At 44.4% G+C, this 19718-nt stretch overlaps 1 protein-coding gene across 1 annotated transcript in view; it reads right to left on the bottom strand.

The window, feature by feature from the left end:
- The window catches only part of PAPPA (pappalysin 1), a 177860-nt gene that overhangs the window by 39296 nt on the left and 118846 nt on the right, over window positions 1–19718 (bottom strand). The window contains exons 11-14 of the mRNA XM_009482689.2: window positions 14225–14338; window positions 13683–13818; window positions 9830–10043; window positions 341–509 (exon numbers count right to left, since the gene is read on the bottom strand). Of these exons, the coding sequence (XP_009480964.1) occupies window positions 341–509; window positions 9830–10043; window positions 13683–13818; window positions 14225–14338 (633 nt within the window). The remainder of the gene's footprint in view (window positions 1–340; window positions 510–9829; window positions 10044–13682; window positions 13819–14224; window positions 14339–19718) is intronic.

Genomic DNA, 19718 nt, shown 5'->3' with positions numbered 1-19718 from the left:
GAGACTGGTTGTGCAAAAAACCAAACACCCCACCCCCAAAAAAACAACCCAAGAAACACTCTTTGGCTGGGTAGAGCCAGTGACATCAGAGAAGGCCTGAACACATATTTAAACCTTTTGGGTTGAAAATTTCTAAATTTGAGGAACATCTGAGCTTTGCTCACTGTCAGTATCTCTTCCTACAGTCAGATGGCTGCTATTCTGGTGAGAAGTATTTGGATAAGGCCTTGTCCCAAGGCTAAGCTGAGATTTTGGGTTTTAGGCTGGGTTATTTCTCAATTTCTCCACATTTGTTTGCTCATCCCTGTCTTGTGGGTCATACAAAACCAGCAGAACAAACCTGGCTCTTGCTGAGATCATCATCTCGCTGGACTTGCAAAATGTAGCCTGTCTTGCAGCTCACGTTGCACTGGGCACCATTGTACCACCCACCACTGGTGCAGTTCAGCAGTGCGTTCTCGATCTCCAGCTTTTGGCAGTCGGTGGCTTCACAGGAGTAGTGGACACAGCTAGGTGGGAGACAAGAAGTGGAATTTTTATTCAATTAATTTAATTAATTCCACAAGAGCAAGGGTGTCTGACTGATAGATTTGTCAGGCAGCAGGTACACAGACTACATACTGAACCCGACTCAGCAAAGAGCTCCTCAGCAACGAGCACACCCTCTAGTTATGCCTTCCGAAGGACAAGTACAGTGGTAACAGTGATGACAATGAAAGAAAATTACAGGTCTTGTGGCAAAAGGGAAGAGCCTGCCAATTCTGCAGAATTACTTTCTGATCTACAATATTCAGCTGCACTGTGGCCTTCCTACTCCTGTACCAACATGCATCCATCCATCTATCCACAAGAGCACTCTCCCTCCAAGAGCAGTCCTTATGCCCCATCCAATTTTAAACCTCTGCTGAATTCAGGAGTGCCCAATATTGCTAGCGACGAGTGTGCATGTGTGTACCTATGAGGAGGGATTTCTGTGATAGACACTCTTATCTTTGAGAAACTCGATTGAAATCAACACATTCATTTTATTCCACTTCAGAAGGAACACCAAACATCAGCTGTGTAGCTGCGTTGATAAGCTCTTATCAAGCTCAGCAGCATGCTGTCATTTCAGATCTCTCTGGTTGCTGTCCTGCCATGCATAAGTATTTTCCCTGGATGGAAACTGTCTGCTCTCCCTACAGTAAATTATTGTAACATTTAGCACAACGTGTAAAAGGAGAGTTTTGTTTTATTTTTGTGTACACAGAGATGTCTGGTTGACACAAAATCTTTCACCATCTCTGATCACATGAGTCAAACATTCTAGCACACGTTCAAATATGAGTATGGAGCAGTCCCTCAGCTAAAGGGCAATGAAAATGCTGAGAGTCTTAAAGCATGAGGTAGACTCAGACTGGATATAAGGAAAAAATTTTTTACAATGAGGGTGGTGAAACACTGGAACGGGTTGCCCAGAGAGGTGGTAGATGCTCCATCCCTGGAAACAATCAAGGCCAGGTTGGACAGGGCTCTGAGCAACCTGATCTAGTTGAAGATGTCCCTGCTCGCTGCAGGGGGGTTGGACTGGATGACTTTTAAAGGTCCCTTCCAACCCAAATTGTTCTATGATTCTATGTGCAAAGACATTTTTGCTGGATTAGAGACAAAATTTCTGGGGTTAAGGATTTCTACAAGGTGATATGCCTCTGCTGAAAATTAAAATTAATTTAAATTAAATGCAGTTAAATTAATTCTGAGGAGGGAAAACCTTGCCTTATTTCACCATCTATGTGGGTAGGGATGAATCTGAAACACAGAAAGTTACAGAAAGAAGGGAAAGCAATGCATCAAAACGCATATTTTGAAATGGATTACAAGCAAGCTATTCTTGTCTTCTAGAAGAAGGGTTAACAGCCACCAAAACCCCACCCACCTTAGTAAGCACAGGACTTAGCACGTACATGGTGTTTTGCTGTGTTCAAAGCATTGTGCAGACATTATCTAATTAATTTTCATGGCACCCCTGTGAGACACCTGGGCTGGTACCGCTATCCCCATGTTACTGATAGAGGAGCACATCTGCACATGTCTCTACTGAGCTCTAGATCAGATTAAATGACAGTATTATGTACCTGCACAACTCATTTCTCTGTCCCAGACTAGTGCTATATGGGAAGTGCCCGCTGCTTGTAATTTAAGGTTGCTTGTTCAGTGGCGGCCCTTCCCTGGAGTATGATGAGCCATAAACAATCTCTACATTCAGAAAGATCTTATTTCCTCATTGTGCAAAAAGTATTTCTGCTGACAGGACTGAGGAAGAATTCCACCTCTGTGTTGCCCAACCCTTGTATGCAACACACTGTGCCCTGTCTATCAGCACTGCAACTGTGATGCTCATTACTTCTGCAGAATGGATGATCCTGTGCCAGAGCTGACCTACACAGAGTGTAGGTCCCCCCGCTCCAAGGGTTCATGCATGCTTTCCAGTCACTGCAACTCACAGTCTGACATACAAATTTAAACTGCCATTGATTTCACTTTGCACTGATCAATAAGACTGCGAATGAGATGGTGGAAGCACAGGTGGACAGTTTATCCTAGTGCCCAGGTGGTCTTCTCTTGCAGAGAAATGAGGTGAGGAGAACAGCCATGTGCAATTGTCTTGTAAATGCCCAACATGAATCACCCAGGAGTGTGAACCACAGACCTTACTCTGTTTTGGCAGCAGCCCCCCCGGGCAGCCTCACATACTGTGGCTCCCTGAGTAGAGCAGTACCTTGCTATTGACCTCATGGCACTGCTAGTTGAGTAAGTCACCAATTAACATTAGCAAGAATATCTGAACATGGATGCTGAGTGAGAGTGTAAATGATGAATGACGTCCCCCTACGTGTCCCAGTTATACCTACCCTTGAACCATCACTTTGCTCCCCTCCCCACCAGACAGGGAGGCTGCAATATGAGTTTCTCCCGTGCCAGGGCTCCAGGGACGAGGAAGTTGACTCATTGAGGAAAAAAGCGAGCACCATTGCCAAGCCATTCTCAGAAGTACAGATTGCAAACCTTGAATGCCCATTGCAAAACTCCCGCAAAATCTGAAAATCTTTTTGCACTAAAGTTGGAAAAATAAAATAATAGCAGACCTATTTAATACAATATCTTATGTGAATCAATGTGCTACACTCAATGCAGCACTGAATTCAGCCTTGAATGGCTTCAGAGGGAAGGATGAGCCTAAGAAAACCTTTGCAATTTGCACAGAGGGAAATCTGGAGGAACATCACTGCAGTAAGTGGCATGGCTTTTCATTTCCATCAATGTAAAGCAGAAAAAGAATCTGGTTTCTTGAGTTCATATCAGGACACCAAAAGAGCAAGCCTGGGCTTAAAAGTCCTACAGAACTGAAACGCCACAGACAAAGGCATTAAGAAACACTTATTGTGATGTTCTTCTTTCTGTTTACAAGTCCCCTTGTGGTCTTCTTAAATGGCCAGGGAACATTTTTAGCCACCCCCTCCAGGCTCCAGATTATGCCTCGGTTAGCAGATCATCTGGGCAGCTCTCTCTGTCTGTAACTCTATATGAATGACTTCAGTGACAAACAATACAACCATTCACTTTTTGTAAGAAAACAACCACTGCCACCAAATGTTTCCAATTTAAATATTTCTGGTTCTCTAGCTACTGGTTCCAATTCGGTATCAGCTACTGTCAGCTGTAAATCCCAATGAATTTTGAAGTCATGATCCTGAACTGAGTTCTGCAAATGCAGAGTTAAGAAGGAGAAATGAATATCTCCAAGTAGGAAGTTTAGACAAAGAACCCATCACATCCATATTACAGATTGTGGGTTACAGAAGCTCTTGCATGGGTACTGCCATTTAACAGCGGTTAATCATCACATGCTCCAGAAACTATGCATTCCTTGGGAAAGAAACAATATAGAGTATCTGAAAATGAAATCCTGGCATGGGACAGCTTATCCCATTTTCTTGCAATCAAAATTGGGTGACTTCATCAAAACTGCCTATTTCAAATCATCCCTGGTCTATCCTAACTCCCCAAATGCACCTGGGAATTGCTTGCCAGCGTATGAGCCGGTCTTGACAAAAGACATGCAAGGGACCCAAGGAGCACTCTAATGATTTACTCATATATATGTAACGAACAAGTGTTGGTGCCTGGGATATTCCCTGACAGTGTTTATTTTACTAGGCCCACCTCAGGATTCACCTGTTCTTGCCCTGGCAGCATCTGATTTGCTAAAGGAACATTTTCACACCAAGCTGAGTGCAAGGAGCAGTGGATTTCTTGCACACTTTCCACTGTCTGCAGTATGTTAAAAATATAGATCACAGCAGACCATTTCAGTGATGTAAAAAGCCCTGAACTGAGTTAGCTTCACATGTAGGCTGAAGTTCTGAGCCAGTTCTTACTTTATTCAAATCCATTCTGCCCATCCCTAATCTAAATGAGCTCAGTCATTAGCCTCTAAATCCTTATTTCTGTGTGCCAATATTGGCCCCAACTCAGCAAGGCACTTAAATATGTGCTTAACTTCAAAAGCATGGCTAAGTCCCGCTGATAGATTTGACTACAGGGGGATGTAAGCAAATAGCTAAGGGCTTTGCTAAATTGGGGTCTTAGTGACACAATCCTAGAAACATTTGTATTTTAACATGTTTATAGAGAATTATACCAATTAAGTGGAACTCCTCCTTCCTCACATAAAAACAATCCAGGACTTCCTCTTTTGAAAAGCTTACAGCAGCCAAACTTTCTCTTCCTAATGCTGGAGTCAAGCACTTTTCCAAGAACTCATCTTAATGTAGTGCCCTAATTACTTGTTTCCTTCATGATAGCTCTAATGCATATACATGCATAGGTGAGCACAAAAGCTCATGGTATACACTTTTTACGAGAAGAGCCACAACATTACCTATTGTACATAGGAAAAACTTCTTTTTCTACAGTTCAGGCCAGCCTGGGCTGCAGATTTGAAGCACGCTTTGGTTTTGTTCTACGCCACCATACATACAACTCACACAGAAGTAACCTGCCAAGGGAGTTTTTAACAGATTTATCCTTACAGTGGGTTTGTCTTCTCCTCTGTAGAGATTCCCCTAAAGGCAAAAGCAGGTTCTCTCGCTCTAATCCAAACATATGTGCACCCTATTGAAAAGTAAAGGCTGCTAGCCACGTTCCTGGTTGTAGAAATCAAAAGGTATGAACTGCAAAGGTGGCAATGAATCAATCTTCTTCAGTCTTCAGCTAAAACACATTGATGTCCTCGTACTAACGTAAAATCTCAAAGAACATCTACCTGAATCCTTGGGGCTCTGTGGGGACTGGTGAACCTGTGCTGACTGTGCCACTGGAGGAAGGATCAAGCCCTTTCCTTTTACGTGTTTGCCTTCAAATCTGGTCCATGAGAGTGACCAAAAGAGTAGCATCACCTATGGTCCCTTCAGTGATCTCACTGCCATACCATTGGGCCTGACTCTGATAACGATTGCAACAAAACCTTAATTCAAACTGATAGTGTCAGGAATGCACATAAACCCAGAGGTTTACAGAAAACACTTGATCCAACCCCAGGTAAGTTGTCGGGGAAGGAGAGGCATGAGCCAGCACATCCCCACTGCTGTCCTCACCACTGACAGGGCAACATTCTCCCTGGGGACTGGCTCTGCCTTCAGCCTGCCTGCACCCCATTGTGTGAGATATTCCTGCCTGGGGGGGTCCATATTGAACCGATAAAGCTCTTAAAGCCCCTTTGCCCTGCCAGCCTGGAAGCGGGGCCGTGTGCCTGGGCATTAGCAGCCCCGCGGGTCTCCCTGCCAGAGTCTGTCCAGGTCAACAAAGAAAACGCATCGCCTTCCACTTTAATAAAAGCCAAATGATGCCATTCCCCAATTACCAAACTGGGACGAAGGTTAAAAACCCATTGAATTATAACACATGTCACGGACCAAAGCTTCTATGATTAACAGTTCTGTGAGAAATTCATTAATTTCACCAGAAGCAAGCTGACAGAGATTGCGCTTAATGACAGAATGCAGGCCAGGGGAAAGGCAGCTGAATCGGGAAAGAGAAAGCTGCATTAAATCACCAAAAAAAGAGACAAGGAGACCCTTCCCTGCCTGCAGTCCCCCCTCCCCCCCCTTATAAAAGGAAAAAAATAACTGGAGTTATAAAGGGCGGTTGCATTTGTTCTGCTGCTAAAGATTTATCTTCATCATTTTTTGTTGGCAAAGCTGACAGCAGGAGAGAACAAGACAAAGAGAAGAGCTGGAGTGGGCTACGTCTCCCTGAGGCTTGTTTGGGGCAGCAAAGGGCAAAAGCTCAGAGGATGACTCTCCGTGGAGGCCAGGGTGAGGACAGGCAATGCCACATTGGCCAGGAGCGGGTCTTGGTCTACAGTGCTGGTCCCCCCCAGCTGTCAAATGCCCTCGTGCACACTTGTAGAGGAAGGTAAACCCAAAATCTTCCCTGCAGAAACCATTTTGCAGCTGTAACAGTGAGTTCATACCAAGATTTAATCAAACAAAGAAAAGGAAAATCTTTTTGCTACACTAACCAGAAAGCACAACGTGGGGCATGCATGCTGGAAAGCTGTAGGCAGCCAGAGCCCGCTCCAGAGGAGGGGAGGCTTACTTGATTACAAACATGGAGTTAATAGAGGATTAGAAAGCTGGGAACTCCTGAAATCCACAATTCTGACAGCTGAGTTGGGGAGTCTACCTGGGTTTTCATGCCTCCTGCCTGCAGTTTCCAGGAGAGGAGCAAATGGCACCAGGCGGGATGGAGGAGGGGACAGGTCTCGTGAACATGGCGGGGAAATGTCACCGAGGAAAAGCAGCACTTCATAAGGACTGCCTTGCCAGGGATGGGAGACCCCCAGCTGATGTTTCCTACATAGTGAAAAGGACAAAAACCTGATTTCTGAGGAACTGCTGTCAAAGGCAGCCCCAATGCACCAGGTTTTCTTGCTGCTTGAGTGACTGAGGGGTGGGAAATTATACCTCTGCATCTGCACACCCAATTTCACTGTCCACTTGACGAGGCTAAATAGGAAATAATAAAAGTATAATAATTTGAGCTATAAGGCGCAAGAGAAGAACTAACTGGGCCACTATATCTGGTCTAAGGATGCAATGTGAAAATAAAGTGTATCATTTTTACAGCAGTGAGGTAAACTTTTGCTCAAAACAAAAAAGAGCCTGTGGTCAGCTGCAGCTAAAAAACAACTGGAAAAATACAACTGGAAAGTACAGAGTAGTTTTTTTAAAACCCTCTATAAATGTCTTTAGAAGGATGGAATAGATTTTCAAAAGAGCTAATGAGGACTGAGGACAACTACCTATAAAGTTCAATGGGACTTTTGCATTTAAGTTCCTTTTTCTCTTCTAAAATATTAACTGCAATACATATTTTAAGAAAGAAGAGTGAGCACATGTTTTATTTTCAGTTATTAAGTTGTCACTAACCCATGGGAGTGATCCATTCACCCTCAAAATAAAAGCTGTGTTAACTTTAAGGGCCGATATATTTCTTTTCCCTCACATATTTAAAATCTGCACCCTTGCCTAGAAGTGCCTGTATCTGGTTGTAAATCGTCTCCAACCAAAATAATTCTCCTTGAAGAGAGAGGAATAATATCTCTTGGGGAGAAAAGCCAAAAAACAGGCAAAAATATCCATGTTTGCCTAAGGAAAAGGAAAATTGATGCTTACATACAGGAAAAGAAGTGCCTTTAAAAATTAAATAAATATTTTAAAAATCTTATTAGGCAAATGCAACCAATGGGGAAAGGGGAGAAGGGAAGGATGGGTAGTGTGGGACTGGTGCTCAAGGGGGTCTGATGGGGAGACTGTGAGCATGGCGTGAGCACGAGAGGCACATCCAGCTTCTGAACTGGTTAAGAATAAATTAAAAAAATCCTCTTTCTATGTTCTTCCTGGATTGGGTAAAATAACAAGGGAAAAAGATGGCAGGTGATAGCAAAGGCATCACCTATTTCCTGACTGCACAATTTAATGCACAACTTCCTCTACATCTTGGATACCTGAACTACTTAGAGTTTCTTGTACAGAAGAAGAAAGCATATATGGTCACCCGAAATGATCCCATCACAAGGCAAGTTGGAGATTTTCCACTATAGCACGTTCATCAGTGGAAAAATCCTACTGATTTCAATTGGCTTTGGATCAGGGCTTTATTTCAGAGACTTTCTAGTTCCTTGACTGACACGGGAAACTTTATGATCAATCCAGCATTGTAACCTGCAAGACCTAAAACATTACTTTGAATGAGCAAGGCTCTGATGGAAGTTTTTGAGAGCAAGGAGCTGAGATTGTTCAGTGCATCATAAAAACAAAACAATGCAAAAAAAAAAAAAATCAAGAATTAAAAAAAAAAAGAGGCAAATGGTGGGTGATTCTTCTTCAAGAGATTTCTAAAGGTTAGTTTGCTGGGCTGCAGAGGCTCACTGAAGCCTTGCCTAAGGGGAATGCATTTTTTATTAAGGAAATAACTTTCTAAACACAGAACACTTCTAATTTCGTAAGTGAACAAATGGTTCAATTCCTACTGAAAACTTGAGAGGCAGGAATGTGGTCCTGCATCTGAGCCCTCTAGAGCTCCCTGTTGCTTCTCACCATCTCCTTCTAGTGGGTCTTTCTCACCCTTTTTCTGTCCCGCTCCTGCACTGGGATTTGGCCAAACTTCCACAACTAGACTTCTCATCTGAAACTTGATCCTGCTGTCTTTGGGCCTCTGAATTTATACAGCCTATTGCACAGAATGATCAGACTCCTTGAATCTAGGTCAGAACACACTGACTGGATTGATTTAGCTATAGATATACTCCTTTTTTTTATTTTATTTTCCCTTCCCTCTCCCCCTTCTCACCCTCCCGCCTTTCCTGGAATAAAAGCAGGTCCTAAAAACAAGCCAGAACATTATCAAAAAACCTGACAGCTTGCTTAGAAGGCTAAGCAGAGGTTTGCTGGGATATGCAACTTGTTTTACTATTGCTGCCGCTATGGTATGATGACTGCTCACAACTTCGAATTCACAAAGGAAAAAAAAAATTATTCTTTCAGGGGTTTTGCTAAATTCTTCCCTCTTCTTTTCACTGCCTCGCTGAAAGGATCCATGAAGCTGCCGCACCAGAGGCCACGAAAGGTCACAGTCTCTGTGGGATGCTGTAAAGCAGAGACTGAGAGGGGTTGGTGGTGATCTATTGATGTGTCTGTAATAACAACAAGAATAAAACGGTAGCCATAAACCTTTCATCCTGGGGGGTCCCACAGAGCTTTTCAAAACGTGGGCCGGATCCGGAGGGGTACTGAGGGTCCTTCCCCAGCCGTAAAAGCACCACGAATGCTGGTGGCCAAGCACCCGTCGCACGGGGCCACGCACCTTGCAGGATCCGGCCCCACCAGGGCACAAGCATCACTTTGTCTCCGCGCGACCATTTCCGTGGGAGGTCCCTGTAGCATTTTATCAGCACAAAGCGGTTCAGATCGAGGCCGGCGTGTGAGTGGGGAAAATGATGCCGTGCTAGGGAATGTATGGAGAGTTAACTGGCCCCAATTCCAAGCTTGGGATAAAGGAGGGAGGAGAAAGGAAGAGGAAATAATTCACTAACAGTATCCCATGCGGGTTAAATGTCCCATCCATCCTGATCAATGAGAACACTGCTGGTTTTTTACCAGCGACACAAAAGGGTCAGCAGGGTTCAGCTGCTGTGCCCCTCCTGCCTCCTCTTAACCCCCAGTGCAGGCGGGCGGCGCAGGGTCAGTGGGTGGCGAGGCAGAAGGAAGCAAGCTGACAGGCTCACCTCTGCTCCGCCGGGCTGTAGGTCTGTCCTCGTTGGCAGCTGCTGATGGTGATGGGGTCGAAGTTGTGGAAGGAACGCAGGGCCACCCCAGAGATGGCCACAAACTGGGAGCTGAAGCTAATGAGGACAGCCTGGGTGTGATAAAAAGGGTGACTGAGGTCATGGATGACTGGGATAATCAGGGGATTGTTCCTGCAGCTCAGGACGTGGACACCTGCCAGAGGAGAGACAAGATCAGAGGAAGGGTCAGACTTAACACAATCGCTTCCCAAAGCCGTGGGCACTTCAGAAGCATTTCACCCATAGGAATGGCCCTATAGAGCTGAAAAGTTATGGTAAGCTGCCTGGAGGGGCTTCCCGAATCGCTCTGGTGAGCTTAGCAGAGAAGTATATCCCTCCAGACAGCTGAAGAAAGGCTGCCATTCTCTCCGCAAGCACGGCAGGCTCTCAGAGTAGTTTCTTTAGAACCCAGCTACATTTCTATTGTGCTCTGTTAAATCAGGAGCAACCATCATGGAGGAAGCGGAGTTGCACTATTGTAAAACTGGTCTGAGAGGACAGTTGGAGCCTTTATACCACGCATCAAATGGTGCCGGCAGGCTGGGTGGCTTTGTGCACCATGGGCAGCACACCAGTGCCTTATTTGTAGCTGCGCATGTCATTAGCACTCAGCATAAAGCTTTTTTGCATGAGCTCTACACTAAATGTGCCCAGTTTTGATTTTTTTGATGGTTTTCAGCTTTAGGGTATCTCGCTCTTTGCTAAAAAAGGCAAAGATGGTCCTGGAGAGAGAAATGCGGGTGATGGACCCACTGAGGATTTTACAGGTGATCTCATTTGAGAAGAAAATAATTGTGTCTTGGGAAAATGAAAATGTCTCAAGAGGTCGAGGTTCACAGAAGCACCAGAGAGGTGACAAGGAGACTTAATTCCTTTTCTTCAGCAGAGAAGGCACTCAGTGATAGTCGTGAAGAAATTCCCACCTTCAGGTAGAGGCAACCTGAATTCAAATGGGCCAAATCCATCTCAGGGGTAACTCAAAGGACAGACAGATGTCGGCTGGCCTCAAAATTCATTAATTGAGATTCATGGCCTGACGGCTGACTGCAAAGCCCTGCCTCCGCAGCTCCGTGGCATCGCTCCGAGATTCTGCTTGGCTCCAGCTCCATTTGCTTCACTGGAGCTCCCCCAGCAACGGCTTTGGCCCAGGCCCTTTGGCTACCCTGATACACTTACAAATTTGAAAATAAAATAAATTCTATTTGCATGTTTAACTGGCTCAGGGATTTCTATTTTTTTTTTTTCTTTTCCAGTTCAGGTTTCTTGACTCAAAAGGGAAGGGATAAAGAAGTTTTCATTTTTCTCCTTAGGAAGTGATTTCCTGTGAATTAAGACAGACTTCTGACCACTCTCTTTAAACATTTATCTCCCACCCTCTACTTTAAAAAAGTCTTCCTGTAATAAAAAAAAGAAAATAAAAAAGCAAACCTCTTTTTGTTTTGGTCTTTACCTGACCCTGAAATAACCTCCCTGTCTACTTGCCTCCCACAGGTCTTTTGATATCAGCTCCTTGTGGAACAGTGCACGTTTCTCACTTACAAACAGGTGCAGTTAATACTCAAAATCCCGGGTTCCCAAATTCCTTGGAAGTTTCTGCCTTCTCTGATGGAAAGCCAAGAAAGACCTTATGGTATGAGGCTGTTTATTCACTTCAATTCCATTCCTCACACTCAGGTGGTGTCCACAACAAAACAGACCCTCAGAGCTGTGCTGCAGTTGCTGATGCTTTCTGGCCCAGACAAGGTAAATGGGGGCTGAACACGTCAGGTCCATTTAACTAACCTGTCTTCATTTGCAAAAAAACACTCAAGATAGCACAGGTGCCCATGGCAGGGGAGTTAAGAGCTGTCTCCATACTTGTCCCTGTTTCTGTAGCTCTGTATCCACCTATTCAACACTCAACAGCCCTTGCAAAGTACCCAGCAGCTGAACCCCTGTGCCTACAAAGGCTCTGAACTAACAGCACTGAGGTGTTTGGCATCCCAACCTCTCTATCTCCTAACCGAGACTCAGAAGAAGCTTCTCATTATCTTCTGGGAGTCCACATGGTAAAAACTTGCTCTGACCAAGGTGGGAAACTGCACTTCTGGATAGACTGCATTTTGTTCATGGGAGTGTCTTTAGCACACTGAGGACTGCTCAAGCTCTAAATTATTGCTACTTCCTTTTGGACGTATTTTTAGTTTGCCACTGACTTCTGCTTAAGGCTGGCTGACTGTCTGCAGTCATTACTGCACCCAGTGCATGCCAAAGTTTGCATTTCAGCTGCATTTTCTAGCTTGCCACGGTGATAATTCAAACACATCAAATACAATATCCAGGAAATGGACTTAATGCTGCACCCAGAACTCAGACAAAACAGTGACTGGGAGCTCTGCCTGAGTGAGAACTGCTGGGTAGCCTACCTACACCTCTCCTCTGCTGCAGGCCAGCCTCTTCTGAAAAGGTCAGAAGGGCTTTTCCATGATGAAGGCAGCATTTCAGCTGTGAAGATCTCCAGGCGTCAGTCTGAGCCATGCCAAACTCGTGTTGCAACTTCGAGGATTTCAAAACCTAACCCTCAGTTTCCTCTTTGCTCCTCTTTCTTTTCTCTTTCTCTCACAATGTGTCTGTCTGTCTCTATAAAATGTCACATTAAGCATTTATTGGCATGCTTGTGACTCCATCATTTATTTCTCAGAGGGAAAGAGCTATGTGCCACTGTTTTGCGAAAGGAGGAGGATAAGACTAATCCAGGGGCTCTGGCAAACTGGGAGCTATCCTGACTCAACCTGCACAACTTGCTATGAATTTCAGTTTGTTCTGGGACAACAGACACCATACACGCTTTCCTTCTTTACCCCCACACCCCACCAAATTATATATTACTCTGGATAGTCATCTAACACCTGTCACCTGTGTGTGTCCCTTCTCCTTCTCATCACTACCAGGAAGTTCATTTGAGTTTCAGCTTGTTAAAATTGCAAAGTTATGGTAAAAGAGAAAGTTGGGGGAAGGGGGTTATGTTTCCTTAAAAACTGATCTCGGGACGACATGGCCAGCTTTCTTCCCAGTGGAAAAAAGGGCAGGGGACAGCTGGAAAGGGATTATGCAAGTCCTACCCTGACACAGAGTTGGGAGCTAGGGTGAGCTCCTTGGTCCTGGCGCTTAAATGCAGACAGAATCAATTCACAGACACAACTTCCCCATGTTCAGGGACCTGTGTCCAGGGTAGAGACAAAAATGGTCTATCCTGGCACTTCAGCACAACTAGCAGGTCCACAGCCTCTGTCAGACACATCTGCTTGAGGCCATGCAAGCAGCCCACAGGGGCCCTGGTGTTAGACCTTCATCAAACCTGAAATACTTTGCATGAAAAATTTTGGCCATTAAATAGCTGTGGAAACCTCCATGCAAGCAGGACTAGAGATCTGCCCAACTACACCTATCAAAGCAGAAGTGTGTGCTGCACCAGCTGGTGCAGGTGCCTCACTCCCTGCTACCAGCAGTTCATCTGTTTCACTGTCAATGTCTCTCCGGGAGGTGCTGTGTGTGAAGCATTGAAATAGTGCTTATTTTAATGACCAAAACAGAACTAGCCACTTCTGAACACACTATGAACAGGTATGGAGAAACGTCTGTATAAAATGATGCATCATTTTCAACAAACTCTAGTGAAACTCAGGTCTTGGAGTATTGAGGAAGCACTTTTTTTTGTCTGATCCTGGAAAATCCGAGCAGGAATATTGGTCAGTTTGTGAATAACAAACAGATTAAGCAAGCAATAAAGGAGTGTAATAAAATACAGTCTTACCAAGATCATGGCTTTGCTCTTTGGTGTCAAACAGCTGCACACCGATGGTCTCCTGCTTCTGATCCAGGTAATAGGTCCCATCAGTGACCAAGTGAACTAAGACTGCCGCAGCTACCATAGGCTGGGAAAAATAAGCCTGGGAAAACAAAAGCACCACAAAGGCTGAGGTGGAGAACTGTGGTGGGCTTTAAAAAAACCCAAGAGTCAGTGAGGACTTTTAAAATAACAGTTCCCATTCAGGTCACACAGAAGTCTTCTCTTACAATCTCTCTTACACAAACTAGATAAACACAAGTCAAACAGCCCCGCAGCTGGAGGCTGTAACCTCTCAGAAATTCAGTAGCCTTGTCACAGGAGGGGACATCACCACCGACTCTCTAGACAGTGCTCAGAGGCTTTGTTTTGCTATTTTGTACTAAATATACTTCAAAGAAGGGAGCAGCTTGGCCTGGGGAAGGCTGTCCCATGATATTTTGCCTGTTGGAGAAACGTTGTACAGGCAGGCAAAGAGGAGACTTCTGAATGACATGTGCACTTCCTACCTTCAGCCAGAAAATGGTCTGTGTCATATGGGAGTACTGGAAGTTGGCTGTGCAGGGATACCAGGCATACTGAGAGACGCCATCGTTCAAGTCAATCACCTTAGTTCGACACATCTGCAGGAGGAAAAAGAAACACCAAAATAGATGTAGATGACAGTAAGGAAGGATTATGACTGTTTAAAGTGGGGAGAAAAGTCCAAGTGCACAGCTAGAATAAAATAGTACACAATAATGACATCTCTAAATACCATGAGATTATTCAAAAGTTAAGTTTCAAGGTCTTCCACCTCAAGAAGAAAAATTGAAACATGAAAAGGAGCTAAAGACTCACAGCAGCTGGATGGCAGCCAACAGTTTCCTTTTAATCTGGTATAAGGTCTTTGACAGCGTTCAGAACAACTTTGCTCCCACCAAAATGGACCACAACTCTTCCCACTGGAGTCAAAGTGACGATCACTTCTGAATGTACCAACTCACAGCACAGACAGACAGCAGATGCTCTCCACAGTACTCAAGCAATGTCCTATTTAAACCTGCATGTTACTGTAACCCCAGGGAAGCCACAGATGGCCATGTAAACTTGGAAACAGGTGTAGCCAGGAGAAGCCTGTCTCTACAACCCAATTTAAGCAAACTAGCTTCTTGTTTTGTTAACTAGTTTCTTTAAGTGGAATCACCTTCTTCCTACACCTACAGCACTTTCCACGGCAGGCAGCAGTGGGATTGTAAGCTAACTGCTCTTTTCAATAAAGAACAAGTAGATGGCATGGATGAAAAGCTCAAAGAAGGAAATGACTGAATTTAAGTACCAGAGAGTTTTGCAGTGCTGTCATTATGTAAGACGTGAAAATGACGTTACAAGAAATGGTAGGATTTACTCTGAAACCACACTACTCAGTGAAGCTGCTTCAAAAAAGAAACATACATGACCATAGCCTTCATTCCCCCAACAAACATGAGAAAGGAAATGCCCACCATGCAAAAGGCTACAACTGCATTAGAAGGATGCTTCCAGGTGAGGCTACTGGAGCATCTGAAGGGTACCTGTTAAGATCCACAACACTTTGGTGAACTCAGTGACTGTCATTACCAGAGTCATGGGGACAGAAGGAATTCCTTGTGGTCACACAGTATAGCGGCAATGGAGCTACGAATGGAACCCAAGAGGCCAAACCACCTCCAGCAGTTGTGCTAGCCACAGGAGAGCCTAGGACTGATCACAGACCACCTGCGCTAGGTGCTAACTGGAGCCATGTGCTCTTGGGGACAGTATTAGATTTCTTTCCAAGACCAGAGCCTGAACTGAGCAATCAGGTGGCGGTGTGCTGTCAGTAAAGCTGTTCCCATAAGCAATTTCCTTGATTATTGAAACAAAAAGAAAACCCTGAAGTGAAGCAAGAGAATTAACAGAGATATTTTTAACCATTCAAAATCCTATGTCTACTTGGTTAATTCTGCATGGAACTGCCCTCTTGGTCTCGGCAGGCAAAGTCTGGGCAATGCAAAGAGAGCCTGGGATGCCTGGGAATGAGAAACCAGATTGGCTGAAAGTGAGGTAATCACCTCTATAATCTGAGTCCCTCAAGATCCAGCACAGAGGAATCTATGGGCAAAACATAAATCAGCTTTAATGGGCTGGAAGAAGATTTTTAGTTTATTTATTTTTTAAAACAACTGGGACCAAGCTTCATTGAGGCTAGCCAGTGGATAGTGTTACATTTTACAACAGAGCAAGGCTTTACATAAACTATCTTTGGCATTTGAAATCCAGGCCAGCAATTCGACATGTACCATTTCGCAATTCTCCCTTCTTGCATTTTCAGCAGCCTGTCTCTTGTTGGGAGCATGGTTTTTATTTTAATACCTCTCCAGCTAGGGAATTTATCTTACCCACATCTGCAATTTATATGGTCAGAGAGCTCTTTGACATGAACAAAGGTCTCATTACTTTTATATGATTTTGTTCTTATTCTTATATCTCCTCCTGCTCTATTGGTCCAAAAAGGTGGTTGAAAGAAAAAAAAGTACTCACGTTTGGTGCATTTTAAGTGACACTTAATGGATGAGTGAAAACCTGTATTAAGAAATCACGCAGACCTTCACCAAAAGTTTGAATCAAACCCAAAATAAACGCCTGCTGAGGTGGGTCGGAAATCTCTGATAACTTTTAAATGCCTTGTTTGATTTGTGTGCGTGTGTGAACTCTAGCACTTTCTGCTTCTGCCTGAGAATATTAGCAAAAATCTTAACATTGCATAAAGAGCCTGTGTTTGAGACGTGCGACTGAGGTGTGCTGACTTGGTACCCTGGTCTGGTTTGAACAGGCTAGATAAGCTTCCTCCTGCTGAGGCTGATCCATTGCTACTTAGACAAGTGTTTCAAAGTGGTACTGGGGTAAGAAGTTCTAGGAGAAGAGTATAATTGAGAAGTGTAGGAAAAGTCCAACAGACAAAACATTAGGAGTGGCTATGAGAGCTTCCTTACAGTAGCTGCTCTCTAATGGCTCTCTAATTTTAGCTAATGGCAAAAAAGTTCTTTAAGATTTTGTAATAACAAACTGATTGGATAAACAGTCCCTATCACCTACAGACTCCACCTTCTCAATAGGTTCTAATGCATGTGGCAAATAATCCCCTTTTCAATTCTACCCAGTTATTGAGTGTCACACCACAACTGCAAAGTCTGAGAAACATTTGCTGGGAGAGTCTTTCACACCTCTGCTTTTAAGGCATCCCTAGAAGATGGCAGCAGCGTGAAGGCACTTATTACTGCAGTACCATCACCTTTAAGCTACAAGTTCCAATGGCCTGGAAGACAGAGCATCATCTCTCCTCACAGCTACCAAATTCATAGGAATTCATGCTTATGAGAAATGATTATTTCCTAACATCCTCTGGTTTGCTACAGTGATGCAAAACAGCAGCTAAAGCACCTGACAGCTGTCGAAGGAAGAAGGGATAGCTGTACTTTTCATTTCAGGGTGTTACCAAACACAAAAGTATTTGCTTTGAAGAATGACGGCATCACGCAGGACTCAAAACTTCACTTACTGGGGCTTATCCAGGTTCTCAGACCCACACAGGAACTGGGATCCACAGGAGCTTAGTATCTGCTCCAAAGCATTCAGGGACTATTTGTGTCTACTTACTGGAAGCCCATGTCATACCCCTCCCTAGGAAGCTGCTTTCAATTAAAAGAGCTGATGTCTGTTCCTCTTGGAGGTTCTAATCCAGCTCGTCTCCCACCCACACGTTTTGTACACAAACATTGAGAGACAGAATGAACAAGGCCAGAGAGCACTGTGGGATCTTCCCACAAGAGGGAATGCCTGGAGGATTCCCTTTGACTGATTTATACAACCTCTTGTCAATCACAGGGACAACATGTTCTTCAGACTGCCTCTCCTGTTTTCCTTCTCTTACTCAAGGGGACCGAGGAATGTGTCAGCAGAAAGGGAAAAGTGATATATCGGGAGCGCTTAGTTCATTGCCACATCTAAAACACATTTACTCTTGCAATCAACTCCATTTCCTCTTAATGTTTTCCTTCAAAGTAATATGGGAAAATTTGCTGAAGAGCAAATTTTGGAAGGTACCCTTGTGAATGATTCCCAGCCATCCCATGACTTCAGGCAATGTTAAGTTATGCTGATGGGCTCCTGTTGCAGACAAACTACAGTTGGATAGTTAGATATAGCTAAGGATCGCTGATCCTGTGGACTGGGCACTGGACTAGGTCTCAACCTGACTGTGCCCAGTGCATGGCCCCATTACAATCTTCTGGGCAGCACTTGGCTTCTCCAGGCTTGAGGCCCCCATCTGTAAGACGAGGATGGTATTCCTCCACGTCACACGAGTATCTTGCAGGTAAAAGCCATTAGCCACAAAAAGGTGCTCAGATGTTACAAAGAGAAGGGACAAAGAAAGCACATACATGTGTGAAGGATATACCTCCCTACAGGAGTGGGTTAGATACAAACAGATGCCATCCCACTCTGTCCTTCCCATCAAGCAAGCACAGCCAGACACCACAGGCTTTGCATACGCTGGTGGTTCTCATCTCTCACATTGTAACATCAAAATAATTCTAAACACAGACAGGCAAAGCTGCTATTTAAACTAGGATGCTGCCCTACTCAGCTCTGGCATACGGCTGACGCTGCAGTTGGAGTGGACGTGCCTGTCTGCATGCCCACAGGCGGTTGTAAACAGAGCAAATCTCCAGTGCGCAGATCTGTCTGCTCCCAAAATCCCATCTGTTGTCCCATGGCAGGGCTTCCTCCAGACCATGTCTTCAAGCTAAGTATGGCTGTGAAGGACCATCACAAGCACTTGTCCATCAGGCAGTAGGGAGCAACCTCCTTCTGGAGGAGAAAGGTGAAAGTGGTTATCATGGCCCAAAAGTGAGGCTGATGTCTCTCCCTCCCTCCTTTTTACTGGGGACTGCACTGCTGCAACTTCTGCACCGAGACAGATAATGCTGTGAGTTTCTGGGATGAAATGGGCCATACCCTGTTCCATTTGCAAAACAGCAACCACAGAACAAGCAGGAAGAGGATCTATTGGCAAAACCCACCATCTATTTGTGAAGCACACAACATCCTGAGTGAGACTGTACCAGTGCACGGAAATACTCATGGACTGATACGAAACCCGTGGAGGCACAAACAGGACATGTTCTGTTCTTTGAAGATCCAGATAAAGAACAGATTTCAACCATAATAATGAAACCTAATTAATCTACAATTTTTATCTGACTGCTTTGCAGAATGTTGTTTATATTTAACTCAACACATGCCAGAGAATCCCAGCCATGACATAAGCAGCATTTTAACACATCCCTTACAGATGCAAACTTTCTCCATTGCCAGACATGGGGGCTGGCAGTCACCCAGACCTTTTATTCTTAAATATGTTATTGTTCTTGCAGACCTAAGGTTAATCTTACCCAAGGATGAAAAACTATGGTGCAGTTGCTAAATATCAGAAAGGTTCCTGCTTCTTTATTGCCCGATATCATAAGGCAGCTTGACTGCCACATGGACACCACCCAGTTTGCCGACTGCAGCACAGACCTCCAATCTGTTCTGAAAGCTGTTGCACTGTTCTTCTCATTTAGGCTGGGAATTGGGTTGGAGTTACAGAAAAAATTATATTGCCCATATTAGTGAGCACTGGACCATTAAAAAGGCCACCATTTGGGTTCCAACAAACACCTCAAAAATCAGCCAATTTCTGTGACCGTTTCAAACCTCAGGAGCCAATGGAGTTCAGATGGAAATTGTACACAAACAGGCTTAACTTAAGGGACATCAGAAATTTTGCTCTGGGGTTTCTTCTAGGTTCTGGTTAGAAATGCTTTAGGACTAGTTTCTTTACTAGTGTTCTGGATTTGTCCTGTCAGAAGATTTGAGTCAACAGTTGTCTGCTCTACTATGAAAGTCAGCATTGGGTCATTTCAGGCTGGCCTCTAAAACTTAAGGAAAGCATTCAAA

The sequence above is a fragment of the Pelecanus crispus genome, chromosome 9 (genome assembly GCF_030463565.1).
Source record: "Pelecanus crispus isolate bPelCri1 chromosome 9, bPelCri1.pri, whole genome shotgun sequence".
NCBI lineage: Eukaryota > Metazoa > Chordata > Aves > Pelecaniformes > Pelecanidae > Pelecanus > Pelecanus crispus.
Note: the sequence above shows the minus strand (reverse complement) of the source record. Positions and strands in the feature narration are given on the sequence as shown.